The sequence below is a fragment of the Brachionichthys hirsutus genome, chromosome 13 (assembly GCF_040956055.1).
Source record: "Brachionichthys hirsutus isolate HB-005 chromosome 13, CSIRO-AGI_Bhir_v1, whole genome shotgun sequence".
In the NCBI taxonomy this organism is placed as follows: Eukaryota; Metazoa; Chordata; class Actinopteri; order Lophiiformes; family Brachionichthyidae; genus Brachionichthys; species Brachionichthys hirsutus.
In genome coordinates this window covers 1708399-1727626 of record NC_090909.1, presented here as the reverse complement: position 1 = coordinate 1727626, position 19228 = coordinate 1708399, and the positions used below count along the sequence as shown (strand labels likewise).

Here is a 19228-nt window from a genome sequence, read left to right as displayed (position 1 = left end):
GATACAATCTATACGAAGATCAGGTGTCACGCTTCATTATCAAAGTCGGCTGGTTCGTTGACGTAAACGTGTGTGTGTATGTGTGTGCGCGTCTGTAAGCATGCCAGGCCCGATCAACCAGTTTTCCAGGGGGTCTCTTGATGCTAAATTTAATAAGTCACACTACAGTAAACACAGCTATTAGATGCCACACACACACACACACACACACACACACGGAGCTACCTATAGCTAGCATGTTCATCCAAGCAATGCAGGCATGCAGATGTTATCAGCACGGAGTGGTGACTCTCAGGCAACGCACACAAAGACAAACCAAAGAAGAAGACACGCGTCCACCAGGGAACGGCGGCAACGCACACGCATCGACAAAGACGGTCTCTAGGGGCAACGGTCTCCACAGACGTGGCCGCTTTATGTTTCATACGCCGTTTAACGGCGTTGACCTTGCAGAACCCGCCTTTGCTGTCTGCCTGACGGTTTGAAGGGAAGTTCTGGCGTTGTTGGAGCCCGACTGGACGGGACTTTCCTCCAGGACCTGAAGTCCGCGATCTATTTTGGGCCATCAGAAATCATTTCAACAATCTACAATCTGATTCGCCGGCCAGGCAAAACAACAACATTTCAACTTTGGCTCAAAATGACGAATCAAATATACGTTCTGGAATGAAAACACGATGGAATTGTAAGTTTGAATTTTCAGGCAACTTTCCTTTTCCCTTTAGACATCGGAACCTTTACACGTGTTTCCTGCGACCATGCAGTAAGTGGAATAATTACTCCCTTTGATGAAGACCTGCAGCCTGATTAACAATCCTCGCATGTCCCGGACTAGAAATTGTGATTTAACTTTGTCCAACGCTGCGGCCCGGATCGTTGAGCAGCAGCATTGAATGCTGGCGCGCCGCGCACAGCTCCACAATGTGACCCGTGCATTCTATGGGAAGGAGCGCCAACATGTCTCGATTGTGTTTCGACCAGATGGCGGCACTAATGGAACGATCAGAAGTCAATATATTATTGAATTAGAGGCGGGAGATCGTGAATAAAGAGAAACTGTCATGGCAACGATGCCAACAAATCGATGCATCTTCACCGAGATGGCGTGCAGAAGGTAGGAAGTGCCTTTCATCTTTAACGTCTGCGACTCACTGTCACTGCTGGAGCGATGAGATCTTATCCCGGCAAGTAAATCGGATTCATCCGTACAAATCTTTTCTCCATCTGAAAGTCGAGGTCAGCTGAATATTAAATGAATAGATTATCGGGAGCCTCAGCCTGAGATCAAAGACGGGATCTGGAAGGAAACGCATGTGGACTGGAACGCTGGAGCGCTCCGGTATCGATCGGAACACAGAGGCCTTCTACGAGGACACGCTTATTTACCGAGCCGCGTCCAATGACAGCTGTGCCATTTCTTTCTTTTTTTAAACCTCTCACTCTTTTCGTCGCTTCCTTCTCTTAATGGATATTGATTAGGTTTTAGGAATACATGGCGAGTTTCCATCCGTCTCTCCGGCTGCGTCTCGCTCACCTCACGTGAACTCTGAGGTGAGACTATCATTCAAAATGACAACAGCCACAGATCCGTGTGCGTGTGTGTGTGTGTGCGTCACAGCACAGAGCAGTTTTATCAGAGTGACAGTGATGTCAGACACGTAACGATTTCCCATTGGCTGTTGGCCCCTGAGGCTTAACGACCCATTATTGATCCGACCAATTAGCATTCACACCTTTAATTACTACCGAAGCCCGATGCGTGCGCACGCGCAAGAGCGTACACGCAGAGAGTTTTAATGAATAGTGAGTCGAGGGCATCTGTGGGAGGAGATAAGAGAAGGAGGAAGACGTGGATGTGACACACGGAAAAGGGAAAGGTCATTAAAAGGGAGAGAGGACCCCGACTCAGATCGCTGAGAAACATTGATCGCCGTGCATACACCTGTAACGACACATACGAGCACGGCGGGCGTGTAACGTGACGTGCACGCCCACGCCCATGCCCACGCCCACTGCTGCTCAATCAAATGCATTTGTGTGAAGATGCGCCAATAATAAGACATTGAATTCAGGCCGGCCAGAGAAAAGGCAAATGTGATGTCTACTTATAAAACACCTCTCTGGGTATTTCCGTGCTAATTTAGCAGCCGTCTGCCCGAATCAGGAATCATCAGCGATCATTCGGCCTAATCAGGCAGGAATTTCCTGCGCCGCCGCTCTCATGAGACGCTGTCTGGGCTTAGGGGAGCATCATCAGCGTCAGCGTGGACCCAAGGCGGCCCGAAGCGGAGCCACGAGTCTACTGAACGGCAATAATCATTGTAAAAATGTGCGTGATTGTCGGTGTGTGACAACCCCAGAGACATTAGAGCTCTGCTGCTGCATCTCTTCATTAGAAGCTACATTCGTTAGCGACAAAGTCGCGCCGGTATTAACCAATCTCCTCCGCCGCCAGACGAGCTAACGCTTTCAACCGCCGCGTTCTCCTGATCCGCTGCAACGCTCCCGAAGAATCTCACGACTCTATCCGACAAACACACACACACACACACGCACACACAAACACACCCCTCTGCCGCCACTTACCCTTTGTGCTCATTATTAATGTGTTAATAATTGCTTATAATTACAGCATCAACAAGCAGCTTCTAATCTAAAGTGGTTTCTGAGGCGAGTTCCTTCCTTAAAGGTCAGTACGAGTTAAATCAACAGTCATAAACTGCAGCACGTCTGAACTTTAATGCCGCTAATATTCACCGTTAAGTTTGCTGATGGAGGTGAGATACGACGATTCTGTGGGACGAGCGTTCTTTCACAAAATAATCATTTATAGAAAAACACCGAGAAGAAAAAACGAGCAGCAGCTGAGTTTGACGCCTCTGCTAATTAAAAGTAAATGGGAAATAAAAAGCTTCTTTTTTTTTTGGCGACTGATGAAATAATTGCAGCCTCATCACTGGCTTGTGGGTTTCACCAGCATGGAGAGGTTTTCCTGGGCGTTTTGGAACAAGTGAACATGCAACTACAAATCAAGTGGATGGTTGGTCTCGAAATAGAAGCACCTTAAATTACTCCTCTTGTGCAGAGAGGGAATATCATCATCATCATCAATACTGGTTTGTAAACCGGGCTTTAGAACCTCGATGCTCACACCAGGATGTTGCCGGCGAGTCGACTCGGGGCTCCAAAGACATTAGCCTGGCGTGCACTCGGTAGAATTCCCTGCTGTTCCTCTTATTGGACTGCGGATGGTGACGGCTGGAGACAGAAGTGGGCGCTTTGCTTTTACTGCTAGCGTTATTGCATATCTTGCCCGCCCTGTCGTCGTGCGGTGGTTTGTTTCAAAGCCATAAAGCGCCGGCGTCTCGCCAACAGCAAGCGGCGATGTCTGTGGCGCTCAAGGCGATGACCGCTCGTCGGCCACCTCCATCACACTCAAATGAGTTAACCACGCTTATTTATCGTTGGGCTATAATGGCAGCAGGTTGTGGACTTACAGAAAGTTTCTTCGCGTGAGCCTTTTCTGCTCGGTTTGATCCCAGATAATTGGTTTTCCAGCCGTATTTTAAACTCAGTGCTGTTAATGTTTGGTAGAGAAAAGTCGCCGCTTTCAGACGGCAGAATTCTCATCTCTAAATTAATGTTTTGATATGAAAAAAAAAAAACTTGACACCCGTGGAGAATAATTCCATAATATCCTATTTCTAATTGTTGAGCTGTCACAGTAGGAATTTGAACGACGGCCGCCTGACAGCTCCGGAGCAACTTTCCAACAATGTGGGGGTTGTATGGGTGTGTGTGTGGGGGGGGGGGGGGATGTACTGTCAATAGTACATATTCAGCCATGTATTTTAGTGTGGCAAAATGTGCCAGAAGCCATCATGGCTGCAGCGTTCCCAAAAGTCTAAGATGAGCACTTAAACTCGAGTTTTGCTCGCTGCTCAAACCGCATTTGGTTCTTCCTCCCGCGTTCGTCCAAACACGCTTTAATTAAATGAAACGTAAAGCAATAAACTGAACATTATTTCTTTTAAAGACTTTAGTTTTGTCGGCGTCTTCTGAAAGAATGCGATTTACGATGAAAGAGCTGGAAGCGGGAGTCATAAAAGCGTTTAAGGTCAAATAGCTGAATATTCCAACGCGACGCACGACTCCAGTCAAATCTTTTAGAAATGGCAGTGACCCATAACGCATTTCTGTTTGACCCGTCACGGCGTAAACACGAACGATAAATCTTCGCATCCTTCACAGCGAAACGTCTTGAAAGGAACGTTCTTCAGGGGGGAGTTTAATGGAAACCCGCCGGAGGTTTCTCCGAATGCATTCTTTATTTTCTGTTATGTTGCGGCGTTGAAAAATAAAAAATAAAAAGTTGTTTCATCTTTTATCAAAGTTACTGCTGACAGCGGCGTTAAACCTCCATCCCATTCTGCTTCTCCATCTTTACCACTCCGCCTCTCCCATCCTCCGCTCTGCAGTGTCATCCGTCTCACTAAAAAAACTCAAAAGTCACGACAGCATTCCCTCCTATTTCTTTGATTTCTACCCCCCCCCCCCCCCCCCCCCCCCACCCACGCTTTTATTCCTGATCTCCTTCCCGCTCCCTGTACCTGGACTCTGCTGTAATTGCTTATCCAGGGAGAAATAAAAACCCAGTAAATGGATGTGTGTGTGTCTGTGTGTGTTTGTGCGAGGGTGTGTAGTTTCCGGCTCTATACGCCGGCCTGGTTGTGCGTCTGTACGTGCGTGCGGGTCGGATGCAGATCGTTCTACAGATGGCCCATAAAAGCAGCAGCTTGTAATGAAGCAACCGAGACCGAGATCAGAGTTATGGTGAACTGGGGAGGGACAGTGATCGGGAAAGAGAGGCAATCATAGATTAAAAAAAAAAAAGGAGCGAATGGAGAGGAGAAGTGAGGCTAAGAGAGAATGGATAAAACGACGTGGGCAGCAATAAACAATGAAAATGAGTGTGTTATAGCTGCTGAATAAACCGATGGAGAGACACGGGAAAAAGAGGAATGGACCGAAGGGCGGTCGTCGTAGTAACGCAGTCGGAGAGCAAGCTGGCATGTCATCAAAGTTTTTAGTTGAGGGGGGGAGGGGGAGGTTGAATGGGAGAGGAGAGGGGGCGTTGGAATGAAGGATGAAAGAAGGGCTTGTGGGTAAGAAACGGGCGGAGGCGATGAAAACGGGTTAGTCACCTGTGAAGGTGTGTGCGTGCGCCAGTGTGTGTGTGTGTGTGTGTGTGTGTGTGTGTGTTTGATCGGACACAGAACACACACACCAGACACCGACTGGAAGAAAATCCATAGGCCATCAGGTCGGAACATTAGGCTGGCCGGACAACCAATCACAAAGCAGCGCTGGGAGTCGCCGTGGTGATGGACGACGACTATGGTTGTGTACATGCGTGTGCTATTGTGTGAGCGCGTCTCGCCAGTGTGCAGGTGTTGGGTGTGTGTGTGTGTGTGTGTGGTGAAGATGGGGATTTGGTGTTGGAGGGTGGCGACGGTCCGCTTGGAGTTCTGTATAAACGCTGTTTAAATACACAGGAGGGCATTCCGGCTGTTATTCCTGCGAGGAAAGACTCATTGGGAGCATTGGCTGATTCCACGTTTATGTTTGTCTGGATTAAAGGAAGCACGAGCTTCAGTCCGATGCAAAGATTGTTCCGATTCGTCTCTCGTTCCCAGGAAGTTTTCCCCGATGGCTGCCTTTCCAGCTTTTAATTCCGTTACGCGCATTCCTGAAGTTCTCTCTCCTCTGCCCGACTCGTCCCGTGAGTTATTTATCACGATGGGCATCCTCCGGCTCTCTGCCCCCGCCATCTTTCCGTCTGTCTCTGCCCCCCCCCCCCTCTGTCTGAACAGTTTCATAGTTGTATCAATCAAGCTCAAACAATAAGGCCGGAGTTGCTCCCTGTTCTCCCATCTACTTCCAGCTTTATGGCTGGTAATACGTCTTTCTTTGCATCAGCCGCGTGTGTGTGTGTGTGTGTGTGTGCGTGCGTGCGTGCGTGCGTGCGTGCGTGTGTGTGTGTGTGTGTGCGTGCGCGTGCGCGTGCGCGTGCGCGTGCGCGTGCATGTGCGTGTGCGTGCTCAGCAAATATGTCATGCTCAGATGCCTTTAGGGAATGGCATCCCAGCATTCCGCTGTTCTCTCTGGGATCTTTCCACGCAAGGTTGTGGAAGCTGTGAGGATGTGTCGGCGTTAAATCCGCATCATCACAATGCAGATGTCTCTTTTCTTTTCTTTTTTTTTGTCTGACCATGAAATTGCGTTTTTAATGGAGGACAACCCGTGTCCGCCGGGACGCTAAGTGCTCCCTGGCAGCTTCTGAATCCGATGCATCATGGAGCCGGAGCAGGGAATATTATCTGGTCGACTGACTATTGAGTGAGAGGAGACGGATAATTAAACATTTTAGTGGAATTAATTCTCAAAAGAAATTGAACTAACCCAACGTCTTTTCCTCCTCCTTCTTTCTTGGCAGAACTCCACAGTACTTCCTGTGGTAACCCCGGCGTTCCACCCAAAGCCGTGCTAAGCGGCGGCGGGCGTTTCGCCGTGGGAGACAGCGTGCAGTACAGCTGTGTTCCCGGTTACGTGCTCGATGGCCACGCTAGCCTCACCTGCATCACGAACGCCGGAAACGCTGCCGTCTGGGACTTCCCTGCTCCAATATGTCGAGGTATGGACGACCTAAACCTGCATGCCTGCATGCCTGTATACGAAGAGTTTTCTTCCAAAGTGGAAACGTGGGATCGACCAATAATTGGCCGGGATTTTTTTTTAAGATGACGGCCGATCAGAGATCAGTACCGGGATGGAACAAATTTCATCTTCCCAGAAACCAGATTTTACTTTTGGAAGAAAACCCTTCGTATAATTTGTGCGTTTGCGACAGAATGACAGACAGACTCACGTGTGTGTTTGTGTGTGTGTGTGCGTGTGTGTTTGTGTGTGTTTAGGGGTGAGAAGGGCAAACACATATACTCCTCCGCCTGTTTTTGCGTTCTGGGTTGGGTTTAGCTGCTCCGTGTGGGACACCACAGGCAGAATTCTGCAGCAGAACTTTATGTATTTGTACCGATACTCAGCAATACTTCTTTCTGGCCAGCAGCCGACGGCTCATTGCTAGATTTTTTCCGGTCCATATTGAGGTTTCTCATCGGTCCAGGAGACGGTGAAGCTAGCTTAAAAACATTCACACGGATACAACGCGCCCCCGGCCTGTTAGCTTTAGCGCTACATTATTGTCTGATGCTATCGCCGATGAAATAAATGAACGTTAAATAGAATACAAAGGAATGTTCCGTAAATAGAGCGTTATTTAAATTCAATCTTCAGACCCTCCATGGTCCAAAATGACAACCTGAACTTTCCCAGCAGGCTCCAATGCAGCTCAGATATCGAACTTTGACACTCGACCCGAATGACTTCCAGTATTATTATCTTTTATCTGATAAGCAGCACAGAGTCCGTCACCCAGAACAGCGGCATCCCTTCGCACACAGGAGAAAGCACTTAGATGGGGGGGGGGGGCGAACATCTTCAATCTCCCAGGAGGATGTGGGCGGATTCACGGTATCGAGCTTGGAAGACTATCAGCGTGCAGTTTGTGCACCCCTTGGAGTGCTAAACAAGAGCGATGCCGCTAGCTGCTCCGGAGGGAGAAAGCAACGGGTTCCTGGCAATCAGTGGAAACACAGAAGGTGTGGATGACCACAGCATCCACTCCGGAGCGCTGCAGCAATGATTGTTGGAGGCGCGACATGGATCGAGGAGCCGCACCGGAAGCCTTCACACCAATATTCAGGTGTGACAACTGTGAGAAGAGCAACAAGCAGAACGCGCTCCAGCTCAGATACTCCTCGTTGGAGCGTCGCCTGGACGAAAGCAGTCACGTGGGCCAGTTTCCATCTGTGGTGGGTCTGGCCTGGTAGCACGGGGGGGGGGGGGGGGGGGGGGGGGTCGGGTTCTGCTCCGGTGCAGTTTCATAGTGTCTAAACTGTAATATCATTTTAGCAGCAAAGCATAAAAGGAAAAGAAAGAAACTGTAGAGACCAGAAAAACACATATGATGTACAGAGAAGGAGATCATGTGACCTCTGGGGTCGGTGTCGGTGTCAGTGTGTGTGTGTGTGTGTGTGTGTATGTGTGTGAGCACCCTGCATGAGTTTGAGCTGAGGAGAAAAAAGAGTGGGCGGAGAGGAAGTCGGGGGCTATTGTTGGAATTGAAAAAGTAATAATGCGCTGACAAAACTCAAAATTAGACCGGCCGAGGAACGGAAATGAATGTGTGTGCGGTTGCTTGTGTGTGGCCGCCGCTACGCGACGTCCGTGTGTGTTTGCCTGTTCCCAGGTGTGTGTCGGTTTAGCTCGTAGCGCTAATTCTGATAAGGCGATACTTCAGATCTTGTCCTGAAGTCATATCGAGCTCTGAACACACAATTTTAGCTTCGTCCTCGAACGCCAACACACAAATATGCAAAACACACAGAAGCTGCCGTGCTCTTTGACTTCTGCCGAAAGTTTCCAGGACTTTCACAATTCCCTTTTTGTGTTTGTGTTTGTGGCGACTTCTGACCGCGTGTTCTCCCAAAGACTCGCCGAGGTTTTGTTCACGTTACGGCGCCGTTAGCTTCCAGGTTGGTTTCCTGTCTTCCGCTGTCTCCAATGCTTCTACCTCTTCAGTCCCTCCAGCTGTCCTCTCGTCTCATATTCTCTTTTTTCGGGGGGGTGTAACTTGCCAGGCAGCACCGGCGGGGTGCTGACACAATTTCAGAGCTGTTCTTTAACAAAGGGAAAAAATAGATATTTTCCCACCGCGGTAAAATGATTCCAGTTTAGAAACTCGGCTGTACACAAATAAAGTATCTCATCCAAATATTACCCTGGACCTGCAGGACTATGGGACTATGTTTAATCGTCCAACAACGTTATAATTCTTTGCTCAAAAGTCTATATCACGAGACAACAACCTGCTCAGCAGGGTCCAGAGACTTTCTTCAGGGCCCAGGGGCTTTCTTCAGGGCCCTGGGGCTTTCTGCAGGGCCCAGGGGCTCTCTGCAGGGCCCAGGGGCTCTCTGCAGGGCCCAGGGGCTCTCTGCAGGGCCCAGGGGCTCTCTGCAGGGCCCAGGGGCTCTCTGCAGGGTCCAGGGGCTCTCTGCAGGGTCCAGGGGCTTTCAGCATGGCCCAGGGGCTTTCTGCAGGGCCCAGGGGCTCTCTGCAGGGCCCAGGGGCTCTCTGCAGGGTCCAGGGGCTTTCTGCAGGGTCCAGGGGCTTTCAGCATGGCCCAGGGGCTTTCTGCAGGGCCCAGGGGCTCTCTGCAGGGCCCAGGGGCTCTCTGCAGGGTCCAGGGGCTTTCTGCAGGGTCCAGGGGCTTTCAGCATGGCCCAGGGGCTTTCTGCAGGGCCCAGGGGCTCTCTGCAGGGCCCAGGGGCTCTCTGCAGGGTCCAGGGGCTTTCTGCAGGGTCCAGGGGCTTTCTGCAGGGCCCAGGGGCTCTCTGCAGGGCCCAGGGGCTCTCTGCAGGGCCCAGGGGCTTTCTGCATCTGTATCCACACCAGTATCCCTGGACGCGCGCCATAACCCTCATCAGTGAATCTCTAAACGTCTCATTTAGCAGCGTTTGAGCAGAGACTACTCTCCTCAACAAGTCAACTTTCAGCGAGGATAAAACTGTAATCTTTCCACATTAGCAACCAAGCACGACGGAAGATGTTTTCAACAGGTCTGCGCCGAGACCTCATCCAATTAGCAATCAACGGTTCCAGTTGGAAACGGAAGCGCCCGACTGGCTGCGTGTTTCAGTTGTTTGTCGGCTCGTGGCGGCGATAGGAAGCTGATACGAGTCGGCATTGGGGAGTCACGCTTCCATCACTGAGACGGTTCACGCCAGTGCTAATTAGTCAAACATCTGCTTCTCGCTCCCGTCTGCGCCGTTCTCTACTTCAAGGCATGCGTGAGAAACTGGAAGGATATTTCAGAAGACCGAGTCGCTAAAAGAAAGAAGAAAAAAAAGAAACCACAAATAGCTCGGACTCATTTCCTCCGACGAACACGGTCGTGTCACATTTATACAACGCGAATCCAAAAGGTCTCCTCTACTTCAACCTTGAGAGAGAGAGAGAGAGAGAGAGAGAGGGAGAGAGAGAGGGAGGGAGGGGTATCCCTCTTCCAGCTTCTCCATGGCCTCATTATTATCTTGCTAATGGTTCCCTGTGGATGAAAAGCTCCGCTGATCCAAGCAGCTGGTCACACACACACACACTCACACACTCACACACACACACACACACACACACACACACACACACGCAGTATCCCATACATGCTCAGGTAATCTGGGACCATATGTTCCTACCGGGAACGCATTTTTTTATTTAACATCCTGCCCTACCTTTTTGCCACCCTCTCTCTCTCTCTCTCTCTCTCTCTCTCGCTCTCTCTCGCTCTCTCTCGCTCCCACACACACACACACATTTGTATCGTTGTGGTTGGTGTGTCTGTGCGTGCTCATCTTTTACAGTTTTACATTATGTTGTTCATTTTACAGCCGGTCCTCACGTAACGATGGAGTTACGTTGCGTTGCTAAGCAACTTCGTCATTAAACTGAACCCCCATTTTAACCCCGCAATGCGCGGACGGCGCTTCCGGTTTATATCCGGCCTCTCATTCGTAGGAAAGCTGGGAAAGACTCACAGCAACACAGGCGACCCGGAAGGTGAACGAGGCCCGAGTCGTGGAGCACGCTGTCGGGTTAACCGAGGCGTTTTGTTTTTTGGTTTTGCAGGTTGCCATGTCGGCCTCATTATAACATTTGAAACGTCATTCAAGTCGCTGTTCGCAGTAATGAAAGTCTCTCCACACTTGTGTCTCGCTCAGATCAGCGCACCAGACTTGTAGCGGCACTCGAAGCACTCTTATCTCCCCTCTGCAGACCTGCTCAATTCTTGCTGCCCCCCCCCCACTTCTCGCTCCTCCCCCCGCTTTCCCAGTCTCGTCCTCTCTTCTCCTTCACTCTGCACATAATCTCCCTCTCCTGTCTATCAATTGATGCTGATGATGGGGGGGGGCTGCGTAAACTTTGGTTAACAATGACACCCTGGGTTGCCGCGGCAGCTCGCCTGCAGGAAGTCTGGAAGGCCTTTCACAATAAAAGCCGAGGCCACACGGCGACGTTCTCTCTTTCATCCGCGCGCCGGTGTGTTCCTTCCATGTGCTCTCCGTCACCTTTCATGCTGTTTGTATTCGATAAGCTCACAGTTGTTTAAATGATGACCTCGAAGATGTGCGAGTGTGAGAAGCGTCGCGTAGCGGTTTATTGTGTCGTCGCTATTTAAATGCTAATTTAAAGTCGGCCCGCAGTATATTCAGCAAAAAGCTGGAGCAGATAGAAGCTACATTTATCAATGTTTTTCCTCGTGAGCTGCAAGAGACGAGGGAAATATTTCTTGCCTTACATTTTAATATCGATTTCATTCGTCTTGTTTGACGTCACCTCCCGTATTCACGGCTTTATCACACCAGCCTGCCGTTCCACAATGATTCCACCAAAACACAATTCGTTTATCAATCAAGCGGTGCTGGAGGCTGACATCCCATCAGGTTCTGTGATTAGGCTGATTTATGTACAACGATATAGATTACCACATTTATCAAAACCCACGAATTTCAACCAACTTTCAGAGTTGAAAATTAAGATAGGCGTCAAAAAAAAAAAAAAAAAAGGATCGTGTTTAAATTCCAAGCGTCTGCTCTCGGTGCTCCAGTACCTCCGGTGTCTTTTTGTTGCACCCTGCAGCGAAGACAATGCAGACGTCACGGTGTGCAGCCCAGCCCGGAATCGTGGCACGGCATGAGACGTGTGACAAGCCCGTACTCTCAGAGCACACTGGCTTCAACATGGCATTGTTCTTTTTACGATAGGAGTGTTAGGGACCGTCTACAGATGAGTCTGTCTCCAAGAAGACGCTAACATTTTTGCAGCTGAACAACCAGATTATATACAAACTAGAAAAGCAGTAAAAAAAAATGTACAAAGTGATCCATAAATCAGGATCTCTTCTGGATCATCACCAAAACGTAATCATCTGTTCCCGGGAACATTCCCAACACAAGATCCGTCCAGAGCATTTTGAGTTATCTTATCCTCGGCAGAGGCAACTAAAAACACTGAATGAGAGAAATATCCTACAAAACACCTTCAAAATGCAAATTGACTCCTAAAAACGATGATTTAAAATCCATTTCTTGAGCTTACATGGGAAAATAATAAAAGTCAGCTCCGATGGACCAGGAGAAGGTCAGATGAGACGACACAGACGCACAAAAGACACTTTCTTTCCAATTATTTTCCTACAAATTACACACGTGTTTGTTTTTCAGCTGTTTTACTTCCCACGCCTGATTCATTTGCAGATTCCGTCAGCCAGCAGACTTTTTGTCAGGTACTGATTTGATGGAACGCAAACACACACACACACACACTCCTACACAACCGACTCACATTAACACACACAGAGCTGCAGACACACACACTGCCATCAGCGGGGGCTCATTTAGCCGCTAACCGCTTCCCTGTGCGTGTCAGGATTGGACATGAACTTTTTTTTTGTCCACCTTCCCTGCTGATCAATTCAACCTGGTTCCATTTGATTTAACCGGTGGCATTATGCAACCACACACAGCCCCCCCCCCCCCCTTCCCTCCTCCATCACTCCCTCCCTCTCTCTTGCACATCAATTTAGCATTAATGCTATTTGCCAAACTGTAAAACGTGGCGAGGGAACAACGCCGGCAGACGCTCCCCCGGTTCATTCTCGTGCCCCCCCCCCCCCCCCCCCCATTTGATCAGAAAGGATGAGGCCCGCGTCGTCCTCTAATCGACCCTGTAAACACTCTGACCTGAGCAGGAGGCTTATTACATCGGGCCACCCAGCCTCGCTTCTCGTAAAAGTGTCCGAGAGAAAAGTGCACACTTCCTTAGTTTACGCAGCCGCCGCTGCGCCTCTCAACAGGATGCAAGAGGAGCAGCAACAGAACCCCCGCCCCCCCGCTGCCTCTCTTTACTCTGAGAGGCTCTATTATATCTACATTACCGCACTACAAATGTCAGCCAGGTCGCGACCCAATCCAGCCGGCTTGGCATCAGCGCTCATTTTTGTTTCTGAGCGTGTGATTCTACGCGCAGCCAAAGTGCCCGCGTTCACGATGATGCATTTCGTGCAGCGCTTCTTGCACTTGACCGCTCAAGTGTTGGCCACATCCTTAATTTGCTCTTCTGCTGTGCAGCTGCACTGTTTACCATAATGGTCACATTTGAATGTTGAACATGCACAACCCGCCTCGTAATGCCTACCGTCTCCTCCCCGCTATTACGAACACCGCATGGCGTGCATGCGGTACGACGCATCCAACGGTGCGGTGAACTAGCTGAACCGCTGTGTTCGGTTGGAGGCAATCGGATGGTTGCGTCCATAAGAGCCGCACGGCGGGTGTGATAATCAACACCGTAGACAGAACAATAATCACGGCTGCCATGACAACACAGGAAACCAGGATTCGGGTCTGATTTCCGGCCGGAAAGAAATCTGCCGTGGAAAAATCTGCGATAATTACCGGAACCAGAACATAACGGATCTAACGATGACGAGTCGAGTGGCGTCCCGTTTCCTAGAGAAAGGTTCCAGCCTCAATCCTCCCCCGCCCCAAAATGAATCAAAACCGAGGGCGGTGGATTAAAAAAGAATTGGGATTCGACCTTTTAAATGTGGACTTTTTTGACCCTCAGGTGTTTGAAGTTGATTAATATCAGACGTTTAGACACGTTTAAAGTCACTGACGGGTTTACAAGAGACGACCCCCTGTGCAGCAACATGTAGCCCCTCCCCTTTACTCTCTCTCTCTCCCCCGTCTCTCCATTCTTTGACAGGTTAATGCTCAGCAAGTGTGTCTGGCTTACACACACACACACACACGCACACACACAGCCTGGGGTGGTGTGTAACGGGGGATTTTGGAGAGGGACAGCCGGATGGACAGTTTAATCTGGGTGAGAAGGACGGATGGTGAAAAAGCAAGAGGGAAAAGAAGATGCGGAGAGATAGAGCGATCGCAGGAGAGACGGGGCGGGGGGGGGGTTATGGCCAGGACATGACAGGGGGAAGTGAAGGAAGGAGGAAAACTTTATTACTCCTCTATTCCACAGTGAAAGAGCGGCGTAGAGGAGATGTGAGGAGTCGGGGCCAAACTTCTTGCTGTTGGAGAACGTCTGTTGTGATGGAGTCCCCAAAGGCGCTTTGTGAGACGTCTGGTCTGGGGGCCCTCTGGGGGCCCTCTGAGCTTGATTTGAACAGCTTCGATAGTTTTGAATCTTTTTTTTTTTAAAGAAGAATTGCAACACAGCTTTTTGCAACGGTTTCCCAACGAATGTGTTGGAGTGGAGCCGTTTCTGCTCCGCGACGAAATGGATGCACAAAATGTTGATTTGTTCCAACACTCAAATGGGATTCGACGCCAAAACCAGGACCAACTCGTGGCCGGTCGAGTTGTTTAGCGACACACAAGGGAAAGTGTCGCTGTGCTGCTCGCACAAAAGCAAAGCGGTTTGACTTTGAGCTGGTGCAGCGCGCCGAGTCGTTGCTACAGAAACACGAGCCCGTCGTTATCATCGAGGGTGGATGTGCAACATGTGCAAGTGGAGCATGACATAAATGCCTCGCTTTCATGTCAGTGTGTGTGTGTGTGTGTGTGCGCGCTGACGCAGATCGTGTTTGTTCTATTTGTGCGTATGCACACACACGGCGGTGTGTACTTGTGCAGATGTGGGCGTTTCGGCCTGTCCCATCCTCTCTCGGGACAGCGGTGATTGACAGCTCTATCCTAGGTTGTCGGTAGGTCCTATAGGTAACAATGATGGATGTGTTTCGGGTTGCCACGGAGACCGCTGTTCAGGCATTCATTTCGCACGCATAATATAGTTTGAACATAAAGAGATTCTGAATCAACTCGGCTAAGTCATGAGCGGCGCTCTCAGCGTCACGTGTCCACACGTGCACATAGTGCACGTGGACAGACAGGAAGTCAGAGAGGCAAGCGCCCAAGTCGGCCCGCCTCCTTCGATAAAGATGAAAGCGTTAGAGCTGTGACATGTTTGCATTTTAACTACCCTCCACCTGCAGCGCTGAACTCTTCACACGTTCATCTGCAGAGTGATCACAAAGTTCTGCTTTTTTTACAATGAGAGCGGCAGAAAAGATCCGACCCCGGTGGGTCGGATTCAGGGACGCGACGCGACGCGTGCTGCAAAGCACAAGCAGTTCTCAAGGCTGTAGGTTTTTCTGTTCAGCTAGAAACAGCTATTTCTTTATTCTTCCTTCTTTTATTTCTAAGTACGATTTGTGTTTTTTATATCCCCTATATACCTCGTTGGAAAGCTGACAAGCAGAGACAGTATCTACATATTGAGGGGGGGGGGGGGCGCATTATATGCATTGTATTATCACGCCGTTTACTAAAGCACATTTGTATTTGTGTACCTGCGGCGCTGCGTGTCACGCGCTGCCGCCGACAGGCCGCCCCTGCTTGACGTGTCGTATCATCGTAAACAGGAGACGGTACATTTGCTGTGGCTCCTTCCCCTGCCGGATGGAAATAGATGGAATGTCATGCTGCACCGCGCCGACATGAATTCAGTCATTCATATTCATTTTCATGCCCCAGCAACACTTGGTAAATCATACCTAACACGCACACACACGCACCGCCGGAGGAGTCGCCACGACGCGTGTGTGATCCGCATGTTCCGTGCGGCATCAGGAAAACCGTTTAAACTATGCACGTCTGGATTCTACATATTAATGTGAGAATGCAGCCGTAGATCTGTGTGATAACGGATCTCCTGCAGCTCGCCTCACAGAAGATGGCGTTTTTGCAAAGGTTCAAAGGCGTCTCTTTTGCAGACGGGTCGAACTGGGTCCAGTTTTCAGAGTTTGAGACTCGAATCTCCCGAAGCGGCGCGTGTTCAAACATAGACAGGCATGTTGTGAATAAGCTATTAGAAGCATGTTGCATTACATCCCAGAGGAGCGCTTTAACCTCATGAATAATTCAAACGGACCGGCACGAGCTCAGAGACGCTCAGAGACGCGTGGTACCAACAGAGGTGCTCGCACGGCCCGTACCGACGGACCATTCAGAGAGGAAGATGGAGCGACGTGTGGAGAGAGGATGAAAACACGGGAAGATTACTCCCGTCAGATCCTCTGCTGGTAGTCGTGTAACCGCCGAGAATAAAAAATGGAAGCCGAGAAAAGATGGAAAAAGTATTTGAAATGGGGAAAACACTTTCCTCTCCTCCCATCCCGGGAGGAGAGACAGAAAACGACAGAAACGCAAGTGAAGAGGAGGAGTTGGGTACCATCCGGAGACACGGCTGCTTCTTCACACATAATACTTTAATGTACTGCAACTGTTGCTGCAACACAATAAAAACAAATACACAAAAACCTGAGAAAACAAATCCCTCCCAACATTTTTAACTTCCGCAGCTCATGAGCTCTTCATCACGCACCCCTTTAAATGTATTTATCTTTAAACTGTCCCATTTCTCCGAATCACCGCTCTGCTTTTTCGTATCCCTCCGCCTCTGCTCTTCATCTGCACTCGTATTCCTCCATCTCTCTTCTCATCACACTATTGTTCCCACTAATCCTCTCAATCGCTGTCTTGATCCAACTCTATCCAACATTCATCCGTCTTCCCTCCGTCTTCCCTCCCTCCTCCTTCCTTCCCTTCTTCCCCATCCTCCATGTTTCCATTGTGTCTTCTAATTGGTTTTCTTTCCTTTCAGAGAGTCAGCTCTTCATTAAATCATCCGTCATCGTCACGGTTCGGGTCTGTCATCCGTCTTTCCGTCGGCTAACGTAGCCGCCTCACCTTTAGCTCTTTCCTCATCCTCGCATCTTTATCAGAGGTCATCAGGATTCCATGACGGCCGGATATAAGCCCCGCCCGCCCTATCCCACCCGGAGAAAGCTATTAATGTCGCTATTAACCGTGATGTTGTTGTCGAGGCACAGATGGAAACGTTAGCATTATAACTAGCTGTGCATTAGTTTGTAAAAATCAGTGTCGCAAACACCAATCAGACACACCTGCTGTTAAAGGATAACACCAACCCCGCCTCCCATAGGGGTCCGGTTGTGGCCCAGGGTGGCGCTGCCCCCTTTACCGTCCCGCTGAACTCAGAGTAGAGACCATCTGACGCACCGGTTGAACTTTCCAAAGTGCGGCGGACAGTAAGACCATTTGGGTCATCGTCACCTTCTGCTCGGGGAGGGCAGGGTCAGATGGTAATACCGGGCACGACGGGAACCACGTTTCACGCCACTGCATCATTTATCAGCCATCAAACTCTAATTCGGTGAGACAAGGTCGCAAGGCTACTGTAAGAATAACGATGATGATAGCGATCCATCGATCAATCAGTGTCTCCGTCTGTCGCTCGACCGTCATACCGCTCTCCTGCCCTGATTGCCCTAAACGTTGGGCTGTTATTTGACTGGCAGGCAGCGTCTGTTCACCGATATGTGGACAGATGGCTGGAGGGGCTGAAGGTCGGCGTGGATCTCTCGCCTGCCGCCCTAAACGCTCCGACGGGTCAGAGGACAGCGACAAATATGTTTCCAGCGGGGGTTTAAAAGCGCGATACGAGAATACGATGACAGCCAATGACGGAAATGACAAGGGGCGGATGCAAGATTAAACGCGTTGATACCGTTGGGTTTGGGTCTTTAAGCTGAAACTAAAGACACAAAGTGGGCATTGGTCGCAGGTGAAACCATACAACCCCCCCCCTTGCAATGAGTCCATATTGTGGATGAGAACTCCTAATCATAGCCATCATAATGGATTCCGTGTCCAGATCGGTTTGCGCTTGGCAGCGATGAGCGTCCCTTCAGCCCACATGTCTGTTGCATGAGCGAATAGCAGCCAAGGAATACCAGATGGAGCAGCCAGTTCTCTCGGCGCGTCATTGTCCACACACACAAAAAACGCTAAATCGGCTCGAGGATAATTTCCTGAACAGCTAAATTAAGTCCGGTTTCGTTCCTTGGAGGTTCTCAAGGCAGATTTCTGCTTCCTGAATCGAAGTCCGCCCTCGAGGAGCAAATCCAATATCCTGTTCCGCACCGGCCAATCGGCAAGGGCAAACTGCGGCCTCACATCTTATATAAAAAAGAAGGAATAAAGACAAACAGAGAGTTTGATGTGCGTCCGGGAGAAAATGCATTCAAAACAAATGGCGTCTCATTTGCATACACGTGTTTTACAGGCTGCTTCCCGTCCAGTGATTCACGGCGGTAAAGCCGAGGTATCAAAGGCATGCGGGGAAGCTTCATGTTTTACAGGGTGTGAGGGGCAAGAAGATAATGGATGGATACCGGCCGGAGGCCGGGGAGAAGGGAGGATGATGTGGATGACCCATAATCCTTAGAGGCTGACAGCACACTGGGCCCTGTGTGTGTGTGTGTGGGAGTACAATCGTGATAGTAATCTGCCTATCAAAGTGATGCAGAAAAGGAATGGAGGGGGGGAAAAGAGGGTAGAGAGAAAGAGATGAGGCCAGAAAAGCCATTAAACAGAAAATAAATCAGGAGAGAGAGAGAGAGAGATGACAGCACAGTAGGGAAGAAGGGATGAACGGAGGGGAGAGAGGGAGACAGAATAAGGAGGCTAAGAACAAGTGATCAAAGCGCCCCAGGCCATGAGAGAGACGGAGCGAGGGAGGGGTGAGATGGGGATTGTTAGGAAGGGTAGGAAGGGTAAGAAGGGGGGGGTGGGGGGGGGGGGCACAAGTGTCAGCGAGAGGCAAAGATGAATGCGGACGGGGGAAGGAAGCACTGAGGGGAGACCCGAAGAGGAGGAGAAGAAGGGAATGGAGGAGTCTGGATGCAGAAACGGAGAGAGGAGACACGCGTCAAGCCGAGACGGCCGGGGAGGGAGGATGGGGGGGGGACATGAGGGCGAGAGAGGGCGAGAGCAGCTCCCTGATGGGACAAGAAAGGGAAGCACGATGTCTCTCCTTCCGCACCTGTAGATGAGGCCACGCCTCAATCTCAGTTTGAGCTCCTAGTCCAAGTAAATATAGGGATTAAATTCCAAGTAGTTATTCTTCTGCAGTTATTTGATTTTCCAACTGGAGCATGTTCGGAAAA

The 19228-nt window shown here is 49.9% G+C and overlaps 1 protein-coding gene across 1 annotated transcript in view; it reads left to right on the top strand.

Annotated features, from left to right (window-relative positions):
* Positions 1 to 19228, top strand: part of LOC137903138 (CUB and sushi domain-containing protein 3-like) — a 180189-nt gene that overhangs the window by 71932 nt on the left and 89029 nt on the right. The window contains 1 exon segment of the mRNA XM_068747273.1: positions 6497 to 6694. Coding sequence (XP_068603374.1) covers positions 6497 to 6694 — 198 coding nt within the window.